Below are 25,306 nucleotides of genomic sequence, written 5' to 3'. Positions count from 1 at the left end.
AGCTGTCTAGTGTCAGGTTTGCAGAATACCAAGGCTTCTTATTTTTGATTTCACCTCATGTCCCAGTAATTCTAAAATTCTTATCTCATTTTCACACTTTTATACATCTACGTTCTCCTTCTCTTCCTCCTTCTTTCTCCCTTTTCTCACTTTTCTGCATTTCGCTCTTCTCCTAGGTCAACGCCTAATGATAATAAAAGCTGTTCTGGTGCCGAACAAGTAGTTCTGGTGCGCTTCACTTGCGAACACCTCTGAAAATTAAGCACTGGGTCCAAGCATATTCCTATCTCCTTCTGTTTTAGTTGCTTTCCATGTAAAGCCTGGAAGCACTTGGACAATAGGTTACACTCCACCATGCAGTACTATTTGAAAATGCACAAGCTGGAAATCCCATGAGTGCCAACAGCCACTAGTCTCATAGCACTGCAGAATGTTTAAACCAGATGCAGAACTACAATGCATCAGCTGTACCAACACCTTTCCCTCAGAACAGAAATTACCACCCGGTTCCTTATACCAGATATTTTGTGATCATGCTGAGCGTCCTTTATTTCTACATTAAAACAGCACATAAACAATGTGTTATTTTAGTATAGTGCAGACCTAGCCACAAAGCAACAGAGCATCTTGCAAGTATCAGAGAACAAGATGAGTTACAGAAGAAACTGGGACATTTAGTACAGTGCAAGGGGCATAGAGCATAAGCATAGGGTTAAAGCTTTAGTCTAGTGTCAAACACGCTTTCCTGAAAGCAGGAATGTTGGGATTTAGAGGCGGATTTATGTTGGTGAGACGAATACTCAGTCTGTGACCGAGTATGCTTAGCACCAACATAAAGACAGCCCAGCCCGCCCGATTAATATGCGGGTGGATCTTTGGTGTAACCACAGAGGAGACTACCCCACTTCCACATGGTTACCCCCCCCACACACACACACACACACAAAATGAGGACAATCGGAGGCTAGTCTCCAAGTCCGCCTACCTAATTCAGATGGGTGGATATACAGGTCAGTTTTCATTGCCGGTCACCACTGGGAAAACCCTGGCGGTAAAGGGCAGCGAAAACAGACTAATGAACCCCTCGCCATGGGAAAGAACTCTCATGGCGGGGGGAGCACTTTTTTTTTTTTTAAAGGAAAAATCCCACTTCTATTTTTTTTCAATAAGAAAAACCTGATAAATAGCTAAAACGCACGGTTCCATCAAGAGCGTCAAATAAAATTTTCTAAAATATTGATAGAAACTTAAGTGACTGCGGTCCCTGACAATTCTTCTAAATTTGATGGGCGGGGACTCAGTCACCCTGACAGACTTACCTCCCCGGCCATAAGTATTAAATCAGCCATTAGTCTTATGTGGTCTGGAATAGAATTCCCCAGTCTCAGAACTAGATATGAGAACAACTGTTTTGTAGTCATGATTTTCTTGGCTTTGGGAATTTCAAGATTGAGATAATCTGAGCCTCTTGTCTTTTATTGATCACCAGCCAGTTTGAGTTTACTGTTCAGATATGCAGAAAGAGCAGGTGAAATACTTGATGCATGCATTCTTAAAATCGCCTATTGCTTCAAGGGGTAGCCTGGCAAAGCGGCTTTACGATGGAGAAAATGTAATCAGATTTCTTTGCTTTGCAATTGCAAACCATGGATTGTAAACATATTAAGTTTTGCATTTATCACACTATAAAATGTCACCATTTCTTATCTTTGCACCAGCCCTGTTTCACACACCTCTCAGATCTGCAAGCTTCTTGTAATAAACCATTCTGTGCTCTGCTATAAAACTCCTCAGCCACCCATCAGACAGCAACAGAGGATTTTGTGTCTATCATCCTGGTTTGTACTAATTATCTGTGCTAAAACAGTACAAACTAATAATCTGTTTGACAACATCAATGTAATATTTTTCATATTTGGTTTGCAATGTATTCATGGCACCATGACGTCCAGAGCAGTGAATATATGGGTTTCGAACTCCCGGCAATCAAAAGATTAGGTGAGATATAGCAATTAAATTTGCTTACACAGAGGTGAGTGACATAAGCAGTTTTCCCCCAAATTATCATGTACGAATCTGAAGCATTTAGCAATATAACCCACTGAGGAGGATTCAATAATTCGGAGTGCAATAAATATACCTTTTCACGAAGCACCAGGAGCAGTTCCTACTGAGGATGAACACCACATGGGATCATTCTGCAGGAGCTTCGCAAGACCATTAACCAAGCCTCCGTTTGTGAATGTCATCTGAACAATTCAAATTAGCAGCAGCATTTGAAAGAAAAGCATCATGAAATATCACACTTACCTCGATGAGCCAGACGCTGCTCCTACTGGTGGGAACTCCTCCAAGTTGAGAAGGTTGAACATGGGAGGAGGAGGACTGGATGAAACTGGCCCGCCTTGATTTTTACTGCCGCCACTCCCAGACGGGTGGTCCACTCTATCACCCTCATCATTTAGGCTTTGACCAAGATCCCGGGCCACTGAGCGGACAGGTGTGCAAGCTGAACTGTTATTTTTTTTACGGTTCCGCCTTGCAGGTTGCCCATCGGGTGTGAATACTATAAAATTACCTAAATTGCTTTTCTGGCAGGACCGTTTTTCAAATTGATGGGAGATCACGGGGCTGCTGGTAAAACTAGGGCTGCTGTGGTAGACCCGACTGGGGTAATCACTGCAACTAGCAGACAGGCTGGACTTGGTGAAGAACGAGGACCCGCTGGGTGGTGATGGGGATGAGGGGAGGAAGGCTTCAGAGTTAAATGAGCTGTTTGGGGTCTGTGAGAAAAGCTGTGTCCTGCTACCTTTCTGATTGGAAGTAGTCCCAGGTTTCTTTTCAGCAAGTCCACCCATTTTGTGATTTTCATTGTTGCGAGATGAAACAACAGCCTTGGGATTTGGAGTCTTTGCGGGTGTTGAAGGACCATTGCTCAGGATCTGACTTGTCTGTTCCCGTAGAAAATTTAGCAAGAAAGGCACAAAATCATTCTGAACTAAAGTAAGAGGCTTGAGGTCATGAATCACAGAGTTTTCCTGTAAAATAAAGATATGAACCAGGTGAACAATTAAACTAAAATGCAAACATCCAACTCAAACAATTGTTATTATTTTCACCTTGGCTTAAGCAAACATTATGGTTTGTTTATATGGGAATAAGAGGAGGATATGGATCATCATGAAAAGTGCATAATCAGAGAAAAGGTGGCTATATAATTACTAACTAACCCAAAAGGCTGTCAGAGAACACTAGCCCACCCTTGATGGCAACGTCACCACAGTATACGAAATTGAGCAGTAACACAGGGTTGTGGAATTCTGTAAGACATCTACTGGTCCCAGGGACTGAATGCTTCAGAATTCTGTCCAGTTTAAAGGTCTACTTCGCTCATTTGAGGTGATAAATCATTGCATTTGCTTCCACAAAACGCTACTAGACTCAGATTATATATGTCATCCTGTGACTTGGTTGCCAACTGATGATGAACGAGACCTCTCACAGGATTACCTTCTCTACTTGAGCATACTAAGTAAAACTTGGGCAAATCACTTCATCTCACTGTGCATCACTCCCCTTGTTTGCCCTAATTGTGAGCATATACCAAGCACAAGAGCAAGGAGTTAGTTTTAATTTTATAACTTTAACTCCACCTGGTCTTGTCAGGCTCGAAAAGGTAGGGGCCCCAATCTCAAAGCTAGTTATAAATGTAAACTTTGATCACACGCGCAAAAGCTGGTTTTGCACTGTTAGGAGAATTTACAAGCATGAAGATTTTTTTGCTCAGAAATTGATTCATGGAGTGAATGCAGGTGGGAAGTGGTAGTTCCAGGTTTGGAATGTGCAGTGAGGTTATGTGCTTCCACAAACATAAATTTTTAAAGGCATTCACCAACTCCTCTCCAACTCATTCCCACCTTGGATAAGGTTAGAAATTCACTCCTGATAACAACAGGAGTAAAACATTTTTAAAGGTTGCAAAATGCCACCCCTTCCCAAAAAAAAACAAAAGATGTGAATACAGGAAAAGGAGTTTCTCTAGGTTTTCAAATGAGCAAATATGCCTTTCTTATATCTGCCCCATCTGAGAATAGAACAACAATTTGCTTAGGGGTATATTTTCCAGGCCAACTACTGTGCAATCTTCTGAATTCCTGAAAGACATAAATCTGCATTAATAAAAGGTCAGAGAACTGTAACTGCACATTCATGACTTTCTTTAAGAACGGGGCCCATAATTCATTTTAAATATGTTGCATTAAATGGTTTTACCGGGATTACCCATATTAATTTTTCTTTAAATACAGGCCTGCATCAGACATCTTTTATTAGCTCATGCCTTAAAGAAATAGTATAAAAAGTCGCCTTTAAAGATTGAATGGTAGTTTAGTACAACTGCCTCTAGCTTTTGCTATTTTGTTTTGTAAATCAAACTGCAAATAATGTTTGGGGGATACTTTATTTTCAAAACAATTAAGAAGCTTGCTACCACTCTTCTGCCTTTTTTTCATATAATGACGGAGCATTCTGGGAGCACTACACCCAGTCACAAACTGTTATATTTTACAAACTTGTACATATTTAGTTCTGGCATCAGTCCTTCTGTTTTTACAAACACACACACACACACACATATATATATATATATATATATATATATATATATATATATATATATTCACTTAAAAAACCATAGGTTTCACACATGTTATAGTTAGCTGGACATTTCACTCGTAAAAAACCAATGAAATTCCCCCGTTATAGTTACTGCAGGCAACTATAACTCACGCTGATGACGTCAGATATTACATCACTGTATTTAGACACTTATTTACCCATGTCTTCTTCCATTAATCTTTAGCTATACATATATTACAAATATTTATTTTTCGGAAAGACACATATGTCATCAGTGATGTAATACCTGACGTCATCAGCAGAGGATTGCGGTCGCGTGAGTTATAGTTGCCTGCAGTAACTATAACGGGGGAATTTCATTGTTTTTTTACGCATGTTTTTCTGTATAGATATATATATATTCACTGAAAAAACCATAGGTTTCACACACGTTATAGTTAGGAATTAGCATTTAAAAAACCTTGCAAATTCACCGCAATCCTCTGCTGATGACATATGTGTCTTTATGAAAAAAAAATATTTGCAATATATGTATAGCTAAAATTTAATGGAAGAAGACATGGGCAAATAAGTGTCTAAATACAGTTTTAGCATCAGCAGAGGATTGCGGTCGCGTGAGTTATAGTTGCCTGCACTAACTATAACGGGGGAATTTCATTGGTTTTTTTATGAGTGAAATGTCCGCTAACTATAACGTGTGTGAAACCTATGGTTTTTTCAGTGAATTTGCAAGGTTTTTTAAATGCTAATTCGTAACTATAACGTGTGTGAAACCTATGGTTTTTTCAGTGAATTTGTACGGTTTTTTAAATGCTAAGTTATGTTTTTATTATTTTATTTCAGGTTTTTCAAACAAAACAATTTGTTTTGTTTTAAATCGCCAGGTGCGCGCACTCTGCGCGCACGGTGCTTCGCGCACCGAGCACCCACGGCTCGCAGTTCGTGCTCGCGATTTTTGTAAAAAAAAAATTGTTTTTTTCTCCCTTGGGGGGTCCTTCTGTGACCCCCTGACCAAGGCTAGGGGGTCAGGAACTGTCCACTCTGCCCCCTTTTCACGTTCTCCACCTTTGTTTTTCACCCCCTCAGACTGCGAGAGACAAAATGGCGGCCGACACTTCCTGGTTTCGACCGATTCGAATGTTTACCGACATCTAACAACCAATCAGAATTGCGCTCGCGCACGGCAGGGTGCGCGCACGGTATTTGTATTTGTATGTATTTGTATTTGTATTTAGTTTTTATATCGCGCAGCTTTCACCCACCGGGTATCTTGGCGCGTAGACTGTGATGGAATAGACCTTTAAAACCAACGAGAAGTGCATCGGCAGAGACATGTAGGAGGGAGGAAAAAGGCGGAGCACGAGCCCAACCAAAACTAGGGAAGTAGCGAGGCCATAGACCCCTCTCTAGGGAAGAGCCAGGTTTTTAGATTTTGCCTGAACTCCATCAGAGAGTTAGCCTGTCTGATATTCAGCGGGAGTTCATTCCAGTAGCGTGGGGCCACATTACTAAATGCCCTACCTCCCATTCTGGCCTTCTTAATCCTGCCAGTGTTTAACAGAAAAGTGTTCGAGGAACGAAGAGTCCTTTTAGGTTTGTACCAAGAAATCTTCTCTTGTAAGGAAAAAGGGCCAAGGCCATGTGCCGCTTTGTACACAATGCACAGGGATTTAAATTTGACCCTTTCCCTCATAGGAAGCCAATGAAGCTCTCGAAGCGCCAGCGTGGATGAAGAGTCACGTTTTCTGGTCAGCGCCAGTTTGGCTGCCATAGACTGGACCCTCTGCAATCTCTGAAAGATGTAAACAGGTGCTCCTAGATACAGAGAATTGCAGTAGTCCAGCCTACTCAAGATAGTACTGCGAACTACCAGAGGTCTTTTTTCCATCGGCAGGAAAGGAAGAATCTGCCGTAGAGCTTTCATAAGAGCAAAGCAGACCCCCACAGTTTTTTTAACTTGCGAAGTCATTTGCAGATCATTATCGAACATGACCCCCAAGTTCCGCACCGAAGTCACAGGGACAATGGGATCTATATCAGGGGCCAGTCTAAAATCAAAAGGCATATCCCTTACTCTCGCTGGGGAACAGTAGATCACCTCAGTCTTGCCTCCGTTGAATTGCAGGGAGTTAGCCCTGAGCCAGTCCGAGGTCTGACTCATGCATTTCTGGAATTCATCCATATTTAAGGCATCCTTTCCCTCTAGTGAGAACACCAACTGGGTGTCGTCCGCATAATTGACAATATCAACCCCATGCGCCTTGATGATGGGAATTAGTGGCTGCAAATAGATATTAAAGAGAATGGGGCTGATGGCCGATCCCTGGGGAACCCCATGCTCCACCAAGGTCTTGCTGGAAGTAAAAGGGGGCAGGGAGACCAATTGTTGTCTCCCTGTGAGATAGGAACGTATCCACCTCAGAGCACATCCCCTAACTCCCAAATGCTCCAGTCTGTTCAGCAAGATTCGGTGGTTTACCGTATCAAATGCGGCTGACATGTCTAAGAGGACCATTACTGATGAAAGGCCTCTGTCAGCCCGCATCCGGAGGTTGTCTAGCACCGTAACCAGGGCTGTCTCCGTTCCATGCCCTGGCCTAAAGCCAAACTGGCTCTTATCCAGGAGATGGAACTCCTCCAGGTACCCAGAAAGAGAGCTACTCACTACCTTTTCAAGGATTTTAATAGGAAAAGGTAGCAGGGAAATGGGCCTAAAGCTAGTAGGGTCTCCTGGATCTAAAGATGGTTTTTTTAATAATGGAGTGACCACAGCCAGCTTCCAAGTTTCAGGCACCATCCCTTCATCCAGGGATTGACAGCATATCTGCCAAAGTCGTGGGAACAAGGCCGGAGCATGATCTTTCCAAATCCTGTTAGGTATGGGGTCTAATGGAGACCCTGACCTCACATTCTGTGCACATTTAAAAAACAACTCATTAGTGAGTGGTGTAAAGTGCTCCAATGAGGTAACTCCCTCTTGTTCTACCAGGGGCGATTGTCCAATAGCATTCAACAGAGATGGGTCGGACATGTTAAGACCTCCTACAATGTTAGCAATTTTCTCCTCAAAATGAGAGGCGATTTTATTGCATAACCTCTGTGAAGCTACCACCTTATTTCCCACACTAGTGGGGTTAGAAAGGTCCCTAATGATCTTAAAAAGAGCTCTGGCACTATTTGGTGCTGATAGAATAGAATTGAGGAAAAAGTCCACTTTGGCCTTAGCCAACAGTTCTTTATATTGGGCTTGTGCTTTTTTGAAAGCCACTTTATCGTCCTCAGCATAATGCTTTCGCCAGTTCCTCTCTGCCAGCCGAGAGGCTTTGCGTATAATACTCAACTCCTCAGTAAACCACGGCGCAGAGGGCTTTGTTCTGGCCTTCAAACGTTTCAGAGGTACATGCTGATCTAGTACCTCAACAATGTATTTCTGATATAGACAATAGTTTAGGTCCACAGACTCATGAGGATTAAAAGGAGGCAAATTTTGAAAAAGTGGCCCAGCCCTGCTCCTCATGAGTTTCGCCCAATCTCTCCCCATCCGGTATGTAACAGGAGGCAATCTGTTTATTTTACCATCCGGGATACAAATCCGGAACTGGATCAGCGAATGATCTGTCCAGGTCTGAGGTAGGATATTAACCACCTCAGTTTCTTTAGCGTCAGCAAACAGAAGATCCAAAATATGCCCCCCTTGATGGGTAGGTTGCTGGACCAACTGATGCAGGTTAAGACTCTCACAGATTTCCGTCAAGTCTCTTAAATGGCTATCATGAACCCCATTCTCCCACATATTAAAATCCCCCAAGAGCAACATTCTTGAGTGGGTCAGTGACTGAGCCGCAACGACATCCAGGAGCGCCTGAACCTGTGTGCTAGAGCTGGGGGGTCTATAGCTGACCATCCCTGTAAGGAGCCTCCCTCTCTGTTCTTGTAGGGAGAATCCTAATAGCTCAATGCCCGCCACTTCGTCAACCTTAAATGGAGCGAAGTCCCAGGTGTCCTTAAACATCACCCCGACTCCTCCACCTCGTCCAGTTGCTCTGGGCTTATGAAAGATCTTATATCCCTCTGGGCAGGCAAGCCCTAGTTCCACCGAAGAGTCAGCACTACACCATGTCTCCGTGAGGAATAGCACATCTAAATGCAGGTCTTCCACCAGATTAAAAATTTCCTGATGGTGTTTTGTCAGAGAACGACAGTTAATCAAGCCACACTCAAGGGACAGACTGGGCTTTGGTAACGCAATAGCTTTTTCCCCCTCATTGACCTTGTTCCTTAAGTCTAGTAGCTGTTCCCTCGTATATTTCACTAATCTTACTTCATTTTTAATCGTAGGGCTGGTGCTGAGTGCGTCCGAGGCGCGGACGGGCGCAGACGGGCTTGCCTCTGGCGCGCCTCCGGCGCGCCATCGGCGCGCCCGCTCCGCGCGCGCGCTGCGCACTTGCATGGCCCCTCCTAAATAGAGGGTGCGCGCGTATAGATATTGATATGCTTTTAAATGCTATTTTCTCAGGAAATACTGAACAGATTTACACCAGACCTGCAAAAGGCACTTCCTTGACCTTATGGCTACCTCTCTGCCAAATTCCACGTAATTCTGTTCAGCCGTTCGGGCTGTAGCTGCGACTAAAGGTCCTATGGAAAAATGCATGGGGAAAACGCGTTTTGGGACCCCCCCTTTTTCCCGGCCCCCGCTTGACGAATCACCCCGAGACTTTCAGGGTAGGAGCTGAACGGAGCGCCCCATTAGTTTTGAAAATTTCGCGAGGATACGTCAACCGGCACCAAAGTTATTCAAAATAGAATTTTGAGATTTCCTATGGAAACTAGGTTGTAACTATAACTATCTACTGGCGACTGCCAGTAGATAATATATATATAATTATACTTTCAGCTATCCATCTTCATACATTGGTCTGTTATTGTGTCACACACATTTTTCTTCTCCTACAGCATAGGTCAGTGGGTCAGCTCACTTCAGGCTTTAGCTATCCTCATTGTGAGTGATGGCAGTCTACCCTTCAAGGCGCACATCCACATACAAAGTAGTTCCCTGAAGCGTCAGAGGACTACTAAAGCAAGGTGTGCTTTTTGAAATCAAAGACATAATTGCTTTTAGCCAGTGTTACCTGTTTCCGCCTTATAAGGGCCTGGCAGCTTCACCAACACGGCCCTTGCTGCAAATCCCCCGACTAAACAAAACAAGGATCAACAAAGCCAAAAGGCTGGTGACTGATGCTTGGTTTATTTCGGATCCACAGTCAGTAATACTATCTGAGTTTACAACTTAAGGCCTTTCACTAGCATGCTTGCTCTCACAGGAAAGGCTTTGCATTGATGAACCACACAGCATTATAAACATTTTACGACTACAGATGGAGATCTTGCCTGGCTTAGCAGCAGGCAGTTCTCTTTCTGATAACCATACTGCTCACTACACTTGGGCGCCACAGGGTAAAGGTTTGTGCACAGGAGGTTGCTGCGAATGATTCCATTAGACAAAGTAACCAGGAAAAGTGTCCTTGTTCCTCAGAGATCGGAAGTCTACACCAGGGGAAGCACTAATGTTCATGCAAATGACTAGCTTCTGACATCAGCCTTGATGGGCAGCAGATGACTGCCATAACTGTGGGCCAGTGGGCCCTCATGCCCTGGTGCAGCTGTGTGAATGCTAGCTGCAACCCTGCATGGCATCTGCAAACGTCACAGCTCAGGCGAAAGCATGCACTTTACAGGAGGAATGGGGGACTTCAAAGTCGTGCTTCAAGCATTTCTTGACCCTGTGAAATTTGCAAGATTCAATTTGTGATGGGGTTCGAGGCTAAAACTCAAAAAAAAAGTCAAGTTCTGTACATTCAGGGAGCCGTCAATTAGCAAGTTCTACGTGTCTCAATCCTTGCACTGGGTGTACTGCAAATCCATCTGTAACACTGGTGTTTAAGAATTTAGAGAACCCCATATTGGAGGTCGACAATTGACAACATATAAAAATATTGCATCCTTTACACATGACTACGGCTACATTGCCAGGATAAGTTTATATATGGCATTCTCTTTTAATGTTTTTATTGACTTTTCATTCAGGAATACAAAAACACTTACTTTAGCAGAACAAAAGAAATGACCTAAGGCAACGAGATTCACCACCAACGGTTAATTTCATTTTGCACTTTACCAACATTATATGCGGCATGTAAAAATACTTTTACAACTCCTATATGTACTACATTATCAGATTATCTTCCCTCACAGAGGATTCTCTTTGCTCGTTTGAGGGTCTCCCCCCAGACACTATCCCAATGCATAATGACCGAGTCATGATTCACATATCTTTAGAAGCTTCTTGGGCAACCCCTCCTCTTAGTGGCTCTACATCAGTCCATTTAATCCGCGGTGGGTATAACCACACTACCTCATAATTTGGCCACATGCTGAAAAGCCACCAAGAGGTCAATACCACAGAGGAGTTGCACATATTTTGTGGGTCCTATAACCCCAGTATCACAGTTTTGTTCTCTTCAATCACAGAGACACCAATGGTTTCAGAGAGGTGGGCTCTAACACCATCCCAAAATCGACTAAGCCTAGGGCATGGCCAAATGATGTGACAGACATCCACCACTTATCCACAGCCCCTGGTACATAGATATGGGTTATGTTTTTTTACATTGTTATAAGGTGAACCCGTGTATGATAAACTTAAGCCAGACGCTAGCATGGACAGACGTTTCTCTAGGATACTGGAGGCCCTCTCCCATTCTCAACCTTCAAATGTTGCCAGATCACCCTTCTATTGTATTTTCAATCTCTCCGGGATATCCTGTGGATTATTAACTAAATACATAGATATTAACACTATTGCTTACTGGATTCTTGCATAGGCTGTCAGCCAGCACTCTGCACCCCATTGTTGTCTTTACTCGGTGATCTTGACATGGCATGGTAGCGCATGTATTCATTGTCCCACTACTTACATGTCAGTATCTGCTACATCCTACTATACAAAATGTTCAAAAGTCTTAAGCCATGTTCAAGTCTAGACATGGTCAGTTTAGAGATCCTCATTACATCCCAATTCCAAAAACCTCAAAGAGCTTTCAAGTAGTCGTTCAGCCAAATGGGGGAGAGCCCAGTTAATATCTTATTTCAACCCAATTTAGCTGGCATATCTGTATTACTTGATGTGCAATGAGAGTCTTGGAGTTTACCTTCCTGACATACAAAGCAACCATGTATCCTTTAGTCCCAGGGCACATTGATCCACTCTTAGTGACGGCTCTTCTTACAAAGTATTGAAATGAATGCTTGAATTAACTTCAGCCTCTGGGGACCACTTTTCGCTGTGTTCCTGTCCATCATTTTTTCCCACTGAGCCATTCTAGACAGATACCAGCCATATGCAAATTAGTCTTGTACTGCTCCAATAGGAACAGTTCACCCGTAATTTCAAGATCAGTTCTCCTCCAGACAGCAACACAAGAAACCCTAGACTAGTTTTGGCTTAGTTCGGCCTCATCAGTATGTATATCTTCAGTCCAGTGGCACAGTCAGCACTGGATCCACTTCTGGGCATACTTGTCACACATAAGGCGTCTAGTGCCGCGAATAAACAGGTGCTAGAAGGAATGCTTCAATTAATCTCAGCCACCCACTGGTGAATGCTTAATTAGGCCAGTCAACAAGATATTATATTAAAAAAAGCAGACTGGGGTGTGAGTAATACACTTTAAGGTAGATAATTTATACTCCATACCAAATAAAGCTTCACCGCAACACTCCCCTGCATCAGGGTATTATAGTAACTTGCAGGGCTCCCTCTATGCATGCGTTACAAAACTGCCCACTAGGATCACTGCACAGAACTGAAACACCAATTCTGCACCATTCTGCAATCACAAATAGAAACGACCCTCTCCAAGCTGAGTCCTGCACAGGCAGCAATTAATTCTCAATTATAGTTGCTTTTAGAGTCTCAGTATATATACACTGTTTGTGAATGTTCCACTGTCTGCCATCATGAAAACAAACTGCTCTTCGCTCAAAATTGAGAATAAGAATAGAGAAGAGGGAGCGAAAGAGTTCTCCTAAGAAACAGAGTACGTGTGAAAAGATAAATAGGAGGAGAACCAAAAAAGAATAATGTCTAAAATACCAACAGAAGGCAGAATGGAAAGCAAAATGAAGTGGTCCACCGTATCTAATGCAATACACAGATCCAATAGAATAAGAAGAGAGGATAGATAGCGTGAAGAGCAGAGTGGAGGTGATTACAGATGGCAAGTACTCCATTTCTTTAGAGTAGATTGAAGAGGAGAAAGATAAGAATAAAGAAAATATGAGAAGGGATGATTCCCAGCATGGTTGGGAAGTTTAGAAAGAAACGTGTGGGACAGAACAAGGAAATTAGAAGGCACTGTAGGATCATATATATATATTTGGCATCAAGCGAATCCAAGTGGTCCGTATATCTTATGTGTGACGATAGCACGAAGGAACGGTAGTTTGAGATATATATATATATATATATATATATATATATATATATATCTCAAACGAAAAACCACACACTTCTTTGGTGTGTGTAATCAGGCCCACCAAGCGTGCTTCCTCAAAGTTGCTTTATTCAGGTAAGTAAAATATGGACAGCATTACGCGTTTCGGTTCAACAACCTGTGTCAAATGCAACTCGCTGGCAGTTCGTTCAACCTTTTGAATAAGATATAAAAAAAGAGTAGAAGGACCAGTTCTCTTGTTCACTGCAAAGTTTTTAAAGTCACAGTCACAAAATTTCAAAGCGTCTTTACTAAATAAAGCATTCAGACCAGTGGTTATTTCCTTTAACATAAGTTAATTCTTTCAATGTATAGTACTCGTTTTCCACCACCGTCATTAGTATGCAAATTCTTTTCAATCTTCGTTAGGACCACAAGGTCCAAAATCCTTTGCAACTGTGATATCTTCTATTGACTGGCCTTTCCATTAGTTCACACATTCTTTTGTACCAAAGGTACTGCCTGTCTACAACACATATACACACACACACACACACACACACACACACACACATATATATACTCTGCTGGAATAACCTTGTGTTGGAAAGAAAAAGGTAAGTAACTTTAGGTAAGAGAAATAATGTTAAAAGAAAAGAAAGACGGAGAGAGTTTAGGAATAAGGAACAGGACCAAAGTACCAGTACTGTGATTAGCCTGATTAAACTAAAAGTGAAGCTCAAAATCAAATATGGGAGAAAGAATAAACCACGAGATCTGTTACACATGGGGAGGAGAAAACGCAGAGTGTAAAAGATCAATTTTAGAAATGTGGACAAGGAGGGCATCAGAGGTGATCTTCCCCTCAGCAAGAGAAAGCCACAGATGAGGATTGAGGACTTGGTGTCCAACTGGAAGCGTGATAGTAGATTACGATTATATAACAGCCCATGAGGGTTTTAGAGTTCCAAGACTGTGCTTTGCCCTCTAGAGTTCATTTGTAGGAATGGGATGAGAGTCTGGAAAACTTGAGGATGCCCCAAAATATGTGAATACTAGAGTGGCTTGATAAGGATGGGGACTAAGATCTTATCACGGAGCCAGAAGCTATTGCCAACCCAGAAGGAAACCCCCCAAACAGGGCCGTATCTAGGTGTTTTGCTGCCCTAGGCGATAATTGAAAAATGCCGCCCCCTCCTTTTTTACTACCATCACTCTCTCCCCGTGTCATCCAGGCTAGAATAATTTATGCATTAGATATTCCCAAACTCATGTTTTTTGCCGCCCTCTTCCTTTTGCCGCCCTCTTCCTTTTGCCGCCCTAGGCAACCGCCTAGTCTTGCCTAATGGTAGAAACGGCCCTGCCCCCAAAGTGGAAAGGTGACAAGACCGCCGATTAGGAATTCACCAATCAGTGCCGATGGCAAAGGTATGACCCTGCAAGAATTACAGGAAAATGGAATCTTCGATACTGTGCCTGAGAGCAGCAGCCATGAGTTATGGGGAGGCCTTTTGGGGACATAGGATCCTTTTGCTTCCAGAGTCAAGTGCACTAACAATTATGTGGAGGAAGACGAGGCAGCCGTTGAGAAAGGAACTGGTGCAACTTGGGGCAGAGGACTCTGTCTTATACTTGCAAGGTGGAAGTGGCAGCTAACGTTGTAGAGGATCCGCAGAGAGGTGGTGGTTTGGCATTGTGTGGGTGTAGGGCAGGGATTTATCAGGAAATGCTCTTTTGCTGCAGTCCTATCTGAAGGATCCACCATGGCATTCGACGTTCGACTGGATGGGGGTTGTCATAATAGCAATTGTTAATAGAATATTTGAAAGACCCTAAATCAAGAACGCAGATAATGATGTCCAGAAATGCAAGCACCGGTTGCCCCAACACTGAAGGCAAACACTGTTCTGCTTAGGCATAATTTGTGATTCAAAAACACTATAAACTGCATCTACCAGAATGCTATGGGAAAACTCGTGCGGATTTGTTACAGAGTGCGCCCTCCCAATCTTGCTTGGCGGCACCTTGCTGCACAAAGCTTCAGAGTGTCCACATTACAGACTGGAAGACAGGAGTCCTACCACTGGAACTCACCCTCAGATCCAAGTTCTCCCTTCACAGAATGGAAGCTTTGCTGTCTGGAGCAGCATTAATAATCCGAACTCTGAATGCTTTCACCCTCCTAACCAAGGCCTGTTCTATTAAGGAGCGACTCAAGTTAATTTGTTGTTGGCAACAGTAGTCATTCAGCAAACCTTTTCTCTATGAAAAAGCTAAATGTAATTCCTGAAACCAGTCATTTGCCAAGAAAGGGTCAGGCTCATCACCTACACAAGGACACTTCCTTGTATACTGTTATCTTCACATAGCATGGGTTTGGCAGGGATAAACATCTGAATATGGCCTCTGCAATATCGGGGCGCTCCAAACATACAGCAGATATTGTTCAAAGCATAGCAGTTGCACTAATTATTCATACTACTTTTAAGAGCTGCATGCTCAATCTATTCTTGTTGCAGCTAAAGTACAGAGGTAGTAATATTCCCAAGAAAAAATAGATCTTACTTCCCATTCTTTTTTGTTTGGTCTTCTGCTATTGGGCTTTCAGTGCGTGTATTTTTTTAAACAGAGCACGCAATAGGCCAAAGGCGGGCGCATTACTCCGCCCATGGCCTATTGGTGTCTGTTACGCGCACCAAAGCCAATATGTTTTCAATTATCGTGCCCAGACACGGGCGCGATAATTGAAAACATATGGCTCACAGTCGCGCGCGCACCACTTGAAGATTCAGAACTGACCCCTCTGCGGGTACTTGGTCCGCTCCAAACATCCTCTGTCTAAAAGCAAATTATCCGCAGCCATGTCTAAGATAAGAGCTCTCTATGTATTTATCTCGAGGAGCTGGCATGCGCCCCCGTGAATGCCCCTGCAGACTGCTTGGCACCAGAGTGCTGATTACGCGCCTAATGTCCCCGTCTTCCAGCGGCTCCTCGAGAGGGATTGGGGCGCATTCTCTTTGTGTTTCGAAAGCTTTCCATTAAGGCAGCAAGAAAGAAGAGTACGCTTGTTAAATTAGTGCTTTCTTGAGCAGCGACAAATCGCATCTTTCCCTCTGTTTACGGAAAATATGCGGTGGGTCGGGCCATTTAAAGTACAAACTGGGTTGAAGGAACTGTTGGATTTCTTTAGAGCCCTGAATGGTATAGACTTCGGGAGGCAGAGCCCCATGTGTCTGGAAGGTGTGTTTACACGCAGTCCGATACGATAGAGAGATGCGTGGGCGGTAAAGGAAACCCAGCGTGCTGGTAAACAATGGAGCATTTGTAACACTAAGCTCGTGACACAGCAAACCCTGAGTTGAGTCACTTGAGGTAGCGCTGGAGAATGCTCGGAAGAACGAGGGAAAGCCTACACAAACAGGCTGCGCTGCTCAATTAGTGGTGTCAGAGGCTCGCGAGGTCACCTCAGAGCCCTTTGAGGCGTGAGCGCGACGGCATTTGCTGACTCTGTCCTGGCGTGTGTTAAATGAGGTTACCTCAGTACAGAGCCCGTGTCATAGTTTCTATAAAAAAAAAAATCTTCTTCCTGTGGCTGTTAAGGAAGCGAGGGACACATCCGGCACTTACCGGTACCATCTCTGAAGCTTGTGCCACCGCAGGTCGTGACGTGCGATTATTGGAGACACGGGGCTTTACTTCGCGCAATTGTACGAGTACAGAAACCCATGAAACCATAAACAATGCATCATTACCTCAAACAACCTCTTCAGAGGCTCGAGAGCCCTTGCTCGCGATCCTGTGTAAACACAAGCGACACCCGCTGTGTTGCAGCCTTCTTAAAGACCTAAAGTGACACTCAGTTGGGAGTAGGAGACGTGACGGGTCACTAAAAGTCGTGGGTGTTTGCATTGGTTAGGCATTCTCACCTCCCAGCGCGGTTTCTGTGCTTACTGCGACAAGGAGCGAATCACTTGACTGCCTCTTCCGACTTAGGCACCTAAATTATTTTTGCCAAATGTGACGTTAATACAACGATTGCTATCGATTTCATCATAAACTATCAGTTTACGTGACGATGCGCACCCGTATGATGGCGTTTTGACCATAATGAGTGGAAAGGGGTCTCTGCTTGGTGGCAGCCTCTCTATGTAGACGAGTGTTCGCCTCGCTCGACATCCTCCACAGGAGAGCAGGCTGCTGTCTGGGACCTTTGCTGTAGTTCATCTCGCTCATTCATTACTGTACGCGGGGCTTTAAGTGGGATGAAAAAAGTGGGAGACATGAAAGGAACAAGGCCTATATAATTAAGGATATGACTTTAAACATGCCAGCCTACCCAAACATTTGCATTGAACAAAAACTGCAGCCAGTATACGTGACCATTTCTCAGTGCCTTTGCACAGAGGGCAAGGATTAAATGACCCTATTTACCCTATTGAAAGGCACTGAGAGAAACTCGCAGTGCCTTAAGCCGCAACTCAATTGTGGCCGGGTAGTACCATCTGGATGAAATTCAGATCAAATTATGCAATTGACAAGAGTTATATGCTACCTAAACAAGCATTGGCATAGCCAATAGGTCTCGCTTTTGGGACCTTATAAGTATTTAGTTTTACAGCACAATATCCTTGGTGCAACAACATCAGCTGTTGCATGGCTAAACCTTGTACCTTATAAGTGTTTAGCCATTTAACAGTTGATGTTGTTGCACAAAGGATATTTTGTGTATGTGAGCACAGTTCTGCAAAGACCTGCTCATAATGGTGATTGGCACAGGCAACACACAACTGCATTCTTTCGCATCCCATGGGTCCTTGGACACTTGGTGAAGCAGATGAACCTGGCAGCCGCCAATTCTATGCCTTGGTCAGTTCTCCATAGATCTTGGTGACAGTGTGGAACACAGGAGAAGCGAATACTTGGTGGCATTACAACTGTTTCCCACAGTTGAGCTGCAGCAATGAATACCCAGATTTTTATATGGTTATTCACACCATACATAATGTTTGCTATTCACTGTTACCTACCCATTACTCTATAGCTGGGCCACTGGAATTATGTGGCAGGGGAGGGCCAAATTATGTGGCTGGGATTACTAAATTAAGCAGCAAGAAAAGGCAAATCGTGCGGCGTAATGCAGCACATTTTGTGACAGTATTTCCTCAAAATGTTGTCAGTTTCACACATGTTAACACTATGTGGGCAAGGGTTTCATCTATTTAGTACCAATCTGACTGCTAAAGATAGCAATAAGCAACTAAAGGTGATTAGTCCACCTTTGTGAAGCACCTTCCACTTTACCTCAACATGTTGCAGTTGTTTTAGTAACTTTTGAACCGTTTTAGCTAGAAAGATTTTATTTTTTTCTTAAAACCAGCAGATTATGCAGCAGATGATGGATTGTGGCCACTCTGACAACATAGCCTAATTATGCAGAAAACTCAAAAGCCGCACAATTGCCTAATTCCAGAAGCCCTGCTCTATATATCGCACACAAATCAGGTCAGACTTTCTCCATTGGGAATTAATGACCCCAATTTGAAAATATTCGCGGTGGACCGTGCTACTTACTAGTTTTAGGTGCTAAGACCTCAACAGAGTAGTCCACACAAAGCTAATATTTGGATACAGTTTGTCAATATTGCCAAGGGCGTGTGTATGTGGGTCATCCAAAGGCAGTGAGGAAAGATGATTAGAAGGTGGAGCACTTGTGAAATTAAAAAGAAGCACTGTAAGGATGATGACACGTTAGACCTGTTAGTGTTTGTTCTGATAGTACAACTTATAACTGCTCCACTTAAAGATTTTCGGTTTAAAACCAGTCAAAAACAATATCCTGGAGAAAAACCTGAATTTTGTCCCTCAGAATTCCATTGTTCTCTTTGTTCATCTTAAGCACTTCACTTTATTTCTTGACCTCATGCTCCCAAAAGAACGAAATGATTAACTTGTTTGTTTTTCATACCTTGTTGATCTGTATCTGCCACCTTGCAGAGCCTGCATGCTCTCCTTTCAGGCTCTGGCTGCAGTCCCATTTTAAAACTCAACCCGTGGGGTAATGTGGGACGTGATTCGTGACAATTTTGCATTGGCTCTGTCCAGACTAGTTAAATCTCCAACCTTGTCAACAAGCATTTGCAATGCAATAGGTCTCGCATTTGCAAGAGTTTGAGCTATTTTTATTGTAAATGACATTGCCTTTTATTTATGTTTTGGTTTTTGAAACATAAATAAAAGCCAGTCATTTACAATGCCAATAGGTCAAACTCGCATAAATGCGAGACCTATTGCATTGCAAATGCTTGTTTTAATTATGCTACCTTTACTAAACTCCTAGCAGTTTAAGGTAATGGTTAAGAGTGAGGAAGTAAGAGGAATGTGTTAACTGTAAGGGAACAAGAGGGTGAGGGGGAAAGAGTAACTGGAGAATGGAATAAGGGCTTATGGGTAAGTGGATAACAGTAAAGGGTAAGGGAGATATAATTCCTTACCTCCTTACACAAATCACATTAACCCCTTACCATTAATCTCTTAACCATACTCCTTTGTCCTTAACCCCTCTCCTTTACCCTTAATCCCTTATTCCTGCACCCCCTTACCCTCTACTATGGCCCTAAACCCATAATCCTTACACCTCACACTTTACCATTTATCTTTACATCCTTACCCCCTTATCTATACCCTTTTGCCCTTATCCCCTTACCCATAACCTTTTACCCTAAAGTTAACCATAACCGTTACCCCATATCAGTATCTTAGCCTCTTACTTCTTGTCCCCTTAGCTCCACTCTCTTTATCCTTAACACTTTATGTTTTACACCATTCCCTTAACTCCTTACCCATAACCTCTTACCAATACTTTCTGACACTAGACTATTTCTTGTATTATTAAAACCCTTTCTCTTAACCCATTACCACTTTATTCCACTACTCTTAACACCTTACCAGTAAGTTTAAGCTCTACTCCTTGTCCCCTCACCCTTTTCCTCTTAGTGCCTCATCCTTTAGCCCCCGTCCTTAACTCCTTCCTTTGTTGCCTTTAACCACTTGCCTTTAGCTATTACCTTTACCAACTTATTCTTAACCCCTTGGCTTTACCCTTAACCAGGGCTTTAAGTGGAACGAAAAAAGTGTGGGGAGGGCACTAAAAGGGGTTTGGTCTAACAAGCGTATCTAAGAATTATTTCCAGGCGGTGTGGCCTATGTAATTTGGGGGGGTGCCCTTAAAGCATGTAAACTAAAATCCAGCACGTTTTCTAGTGTGCAGTGCAACCAATATTTTAGTTCCTCTCAGTAGGAAACTGGGTTTTTTGTTGCAGTAGCCCCTCACCTAGTATTTGATGCAACTTTGACTGGTGTACTGGGTTCCTGCTCACCTGGTCCCCAGTGGCACTGTTCTTTTCCTAAAACTGTGCAGTTGTACCCCAATTGGCAATACCTTTAGCACTCTCTAGAAGTCCCCAGTAAATGGTACCCCTGGTACCTAGGGGTTGAGGCACTAAAGAGGCTCCCCAAGGGCTGCAGCACAAATTGTGCCACCCTAAGGGACCCAATATTTAAAACATCGGAATCGTGTCAGACAAGGGCAAAAAATACAATAATATTCAAATTACAGAGTCAAACGCGGAAAAAATTGATGTGACGGTGTTATTTAATCACACTGAAACTGGTTAGAATATAGTCACTGACAGGCGCTACAAGAAACTCACACTGTCTTCAGCCTCAACGCAATAGCCCTCAAACATGCTGAATTACCCACCCATGAACAGCAGGCGACCCAGCTCACAGTACGCTAATAAAGTATAATATGCTGTGTGGAAACCAACATCCTGGAGAGCCAACATCCTGGAAAAAGTAAATACTCTTAGTAAAGTAAATTTAAACATAAAATGTAAACAGGAGCTACCCTGCTGACATGGTTTGTCGCAGCGGTTTGTACAGTCATTGTTCATATATCTATTAACGTTTTCCCTGTAAAGTTAAGGACAGAATATAGGGTCCACTAGGGACCTCTTTTAATGTAATCTTTCAACTAATGCCAGATCTCAGCCCGGCCCCACTTACAGCCCAGCCCTTAATCCCATTCCCATAAACCCTTGACCTCTTACATTTCACTATTTACCCTAACCCTAATCCACTTCTGTCTTATCTCCCAGGACTGTCCTAAAAATATCATCCATATTATATTCATATTACTTACAATAAAATGATAAATAAGGGGCTTCACAGTAAAACTGCAGTCCACAAAGAAATGGGATGACAATAAAATGGTTGCAAACAAATGGTATGCTCTAGAGGGGAGCATGAGTGTAAGGGGCACATAACAGATAAATGTAATTCATGGAGTTCAGGATTGGGAGATGCTGAGCAAAAGGCAGAACTAAACTGCTGCGAGCTAGGCAGCGATTTGGACATTTAAACACACTAAGTTTAACGGGACAGGAACAAAATGTTGGCATCCAATTAAATCACCAAAACCTTTGTGAAGAAGGTTAATCAAGACAAAGTTCACGACTGAATTTGTAGCTTATAAACTGTAGGATGACGGAATGTGCAGGACAAATGAAAGTACATATTAAATGCTAATTTTTTTGTAATCCTCAAGAAGTGGGCCTAAGGTGAACTGTTCCATAATCACTAGTCTCCAAACACAGCCTGCATATTCAGATATGGAGATAAGACTTTTTTGACTAAAGACTATTGCTTCTTTTTGAGGAGAAACATCAGTAAACGAGTGGAGGTGTTGCTTACAACAAAAAGCCTTTGTTACTGACAGTAATCCTTAATACCAACACTGTGAATATCTCAAGAGAAGCACGTTTTGTAGGGTAGTGTTTCAGGAGAGACCATAGTAGGCCACAATGGTGCTTGCCTTTAGGTGAATTAGGGTTTTGTGGTGTTCTCCACGGAATGAATAAGCAGAACACTGATGTACGTTATGAAGGTAGGTTTATTTCACCTCAACCACCAACAGTCTCTCAACTCCTCTCTTTTAGAATCCCCCTCACCACTCTCTTCTAACTCTCAAATAGAATCTTAACATCATTCTATCTTCTAATTCTGGGTACACATACATGGGAGGAAGGAAGATTCACAACATCACACATCTTCCCCCTCAACAATAGAAAAATAGCAAATAAAAACAAATACATAGAGAGATAAATAAACGTACAATATCAGAAACACCAAAACATCATGCATAAACCGTGCTATGCAAACAAAAGACAAGAATGAACACAGCATTCTTCATTAGCTAACTTAAAACTAAACATAATCCTTCATGTACACGGGAAGTCTGCGCACCCTTTGACTTCTTTCTCTAACACCACCCGAGACACTAGGCAAGCCAGAGAAAGGAGATGAGAAATTAGAGAACTTGGAACATGAGTTGAGTCTGTTGCTACTCGTCTGATCAGATGAAGCAATGGGATTTACAACCACAATACGACTCTTGTTCCAAATTCTCCCATCACTAGTCTTGACAGCATTTTTGAATATCTTAATTACAGGTCTGACATTAGTATATTTTGACCACGGTTGGCACCTAACAGGAGCTTTTATCTTCACTAAATCACCAACTTTTACCGCCTGGAATTGAGCACATTTCTTTTCATCAAAATAAGATTTCCTCAAGGACTGTTTCTCTAGCTCTCTGTCCCTCCAATCCCCTATCTGATTGTTAACAAAACCCTTGTTCAATTGCATCCAACCGGGACACAACAAAGTATTGGGAATCCTCCCCTTAAAGAGTTCATAGGGCGATCTTCCAGTGGTTGAATGGGGAGAAACACGGTAAGCCGAGATTCTGTCTTGAAGTGATTCTTTCCAATTCAGACCACTGGCTCTCGCCAGTTGAATACTTTCCTTAAGAGTTTTATTGACTCTTTCAATTACACCATTTGTTTCTGGATGATAAATCGCACATTTTTTATGGCGTATTCCACAGTTGTCAAGAAAAAGTTTAAACTCATTTGAAGAAAACTGTGGCCCATTGTCAGAGAATATGCTGTTGGGGAAGCTCTCTCTCTTGAAAATATCTTGTAAAAATCTAATAACACTTGCAGTGGAAACATCTCTAGCAGCGCACACTTCTATCCACCTGGAGTAGAGATCTAAAACCACCAACAAGTAGGGAGTATCACACACACCATGTAATGGACCAATAATATCAATTGAAATCTCATCCCAAGGATGATCAGGTAATTTTCTGCACACCATGGGAGTTTGTTTTGTCTTCAAGATCTTATCGCTAGCACAGCATTCAGCACATTCACGAACCAACCTCTCAATCTCAATATCCATGCCAGGCCACCAAAACTGCAATCTTAACAATTCTTTGGTTCTAACAATTCCAAGATGACCAACATGGTCAAAACTGAGTAACCTCTTTCTTATACCCAGCGGTGGAACCAACTTTTTGTACCCCTAGCAAGCATGCCATCAACTACCGACAGTTCATCAGAGACCAAGCTCCATGGCTTCTCCAAACGTTTATTCTCTCCCAACATCTCAATTACCCTTTTAATCTCATCATCCTTGTTGATTTCCACTTTCCAATCATCCTGAGTAACCGTGCCGTCAGTGATCTCACATACATTGACAACCTCACCGTCAGAAACTACATCATCCTCAATATTTCTACTGAGATCAACCAACCTAGAAAGACAGTCGCCGATTTGTTGATGACACCTGGAATATAATCCACATCAAAATTAAATTCTTGAAGAGAAATAATCCATTTCTTTATTCTAGAGGAAATGGAGTCCAGACCTTTCTTTGAAAACACCTCCTTTAAAGGCTTATGGTCAGATAAAACATTAACCTTTCTTCCCCAAATCAAATTTTTAAATTTCCTTAAAGCCCAAAATATGGCTAAAGACTCCTTCTCTATAACTGAGTAGTTTCTTTTGGACCCCCTGAGACATCTTGAGGCGCAGGCAATCAGACAATCCAGACCATCTGTTTTTTTGAACCAGCACAGCACCCAACCCTTTTTCACTAGCATCGGTCATAATGAAAGTAGGGTCACCAGGCACAAACGCATGAAGGGCAGGAGCTTTACTTAGTTCTTCCTTGATTGAACTGAACTCCTTCTCACACTCACTCGACCACTGAAATATCGCATTCTTTACAGTGAGTTTCCTCAAATTGTGGGTTTTAGCAGCATAGTCTGGGATGAATTTACTGTAAAACTTCACCATGCCAAGAAAGGACAGAAGTTCTTCTTTGTTGACTGGTTTTGAAATACTCATGATAGAATCTACCAAATCCTTCTTAGGAAATACACCATGACCAGTTATGCAATGGCCAAGATAATCTACTTCTTCCAAACCAAATTTGCATTTGTCTTTTCTAAGAGTAAGCCCAGCTTTTCTCAGACGTTCCAGTACAGCAAACACACATACATTGTGCTCATGAAAGGTATTACCAAAAATCAAAAGATCATCCTGATAACATTTCACCCCAGAAAGGCCTTTGAGAACGTGAGACATAATACGTTGAAACACAGAAGCCACTGAGATGAGACCAAACGGCATTCTACAGAATTTAAACGTACCGATGGGAGTTACAAAGGCAGTTAAATCTTGAGAAGCATCATCTAATTCAACCTGGTGATAGGCTGATGCCAAGTCCAGAGTAGAGAAGTACTTTGCGCCACCCAATGTACCAACCATCTCATCTATATTGGGCAACGGAAACCTATCAACAATGACTTCCTTATTCAAAGCGCGTAAGTCAATGCATAAGCGAAGCTCCCCACTGGCCTTCTTGGCTACGACTATGGGAACCAACCATTCAGTGGCTTCAACCGGTACTATAATCCCTGCATTCACTAATTTGTCAATTTCCCTCGCCAGCCTGTTCATTTAACGGGATTCTTCTTACTTTAGCAACCACAGGTACCGCCCCATGTCTTATTTTGATGTAATGTTTATACCCCTTGAGACACCCCAGAGTGTCCTTAAATATGTCAGAAAACTGATCCAAGAATGCGAGAGAAGAATCTTCAACCACTTGTACCTGAACCTGTGGAGAGGCGTTAGGGTTCAAGCGCACCCCAGGAAGACGTTGGTGAGGCCAACCCATAAGAGAATCACCTTGCTTAGCAACATATACTTTCCCTGCAATCATCCTCCCACAGAGTTCAATGGTCGCTACAAAGTATCCAGACA

The 25,306-nt window shown here is 42.7% G+C and overlaps 1 protein-coding gene across 1 annotated transcript in view; it reads right to left on the bottom strand.

Moving 5' to 3' along the window:
• CDAN1 (codanin 1) overlaps window positions 1-25,306 on the bottom strand; it is a 237,335-nt gene that overhangs the window by 190,323 nt on the left and 21,706 nt on the right. Inside the window, exon 2 of the mRNA XM_085627237.1 lies at window positions 2,311-3,038. Within this exon, the coding sequence (XP_085483363.1) occupies window positions 2,311-3,038 (728 nt within the window). The remainder of the gene's footprint in view (window positions 1-2,310; window positions 3,039-25,306) is intronic.

This window comes from Triturus cristatus, chromosome 9 (assembly GCF_964204655.1).
Source record: "Triturus cristatus chromosome 9, aTriCri1.1, whole genome shotgun sequence".
Classification (NCBI taxonomy): Eukaryota; Metazoa; Chordata; class Amphibia; order Caudata; family Salamandridae; genus Triturus; species Triturus cristatus.
This window is presented reverse-complemented; position numbering and strand designations above follow the sequence as displayed.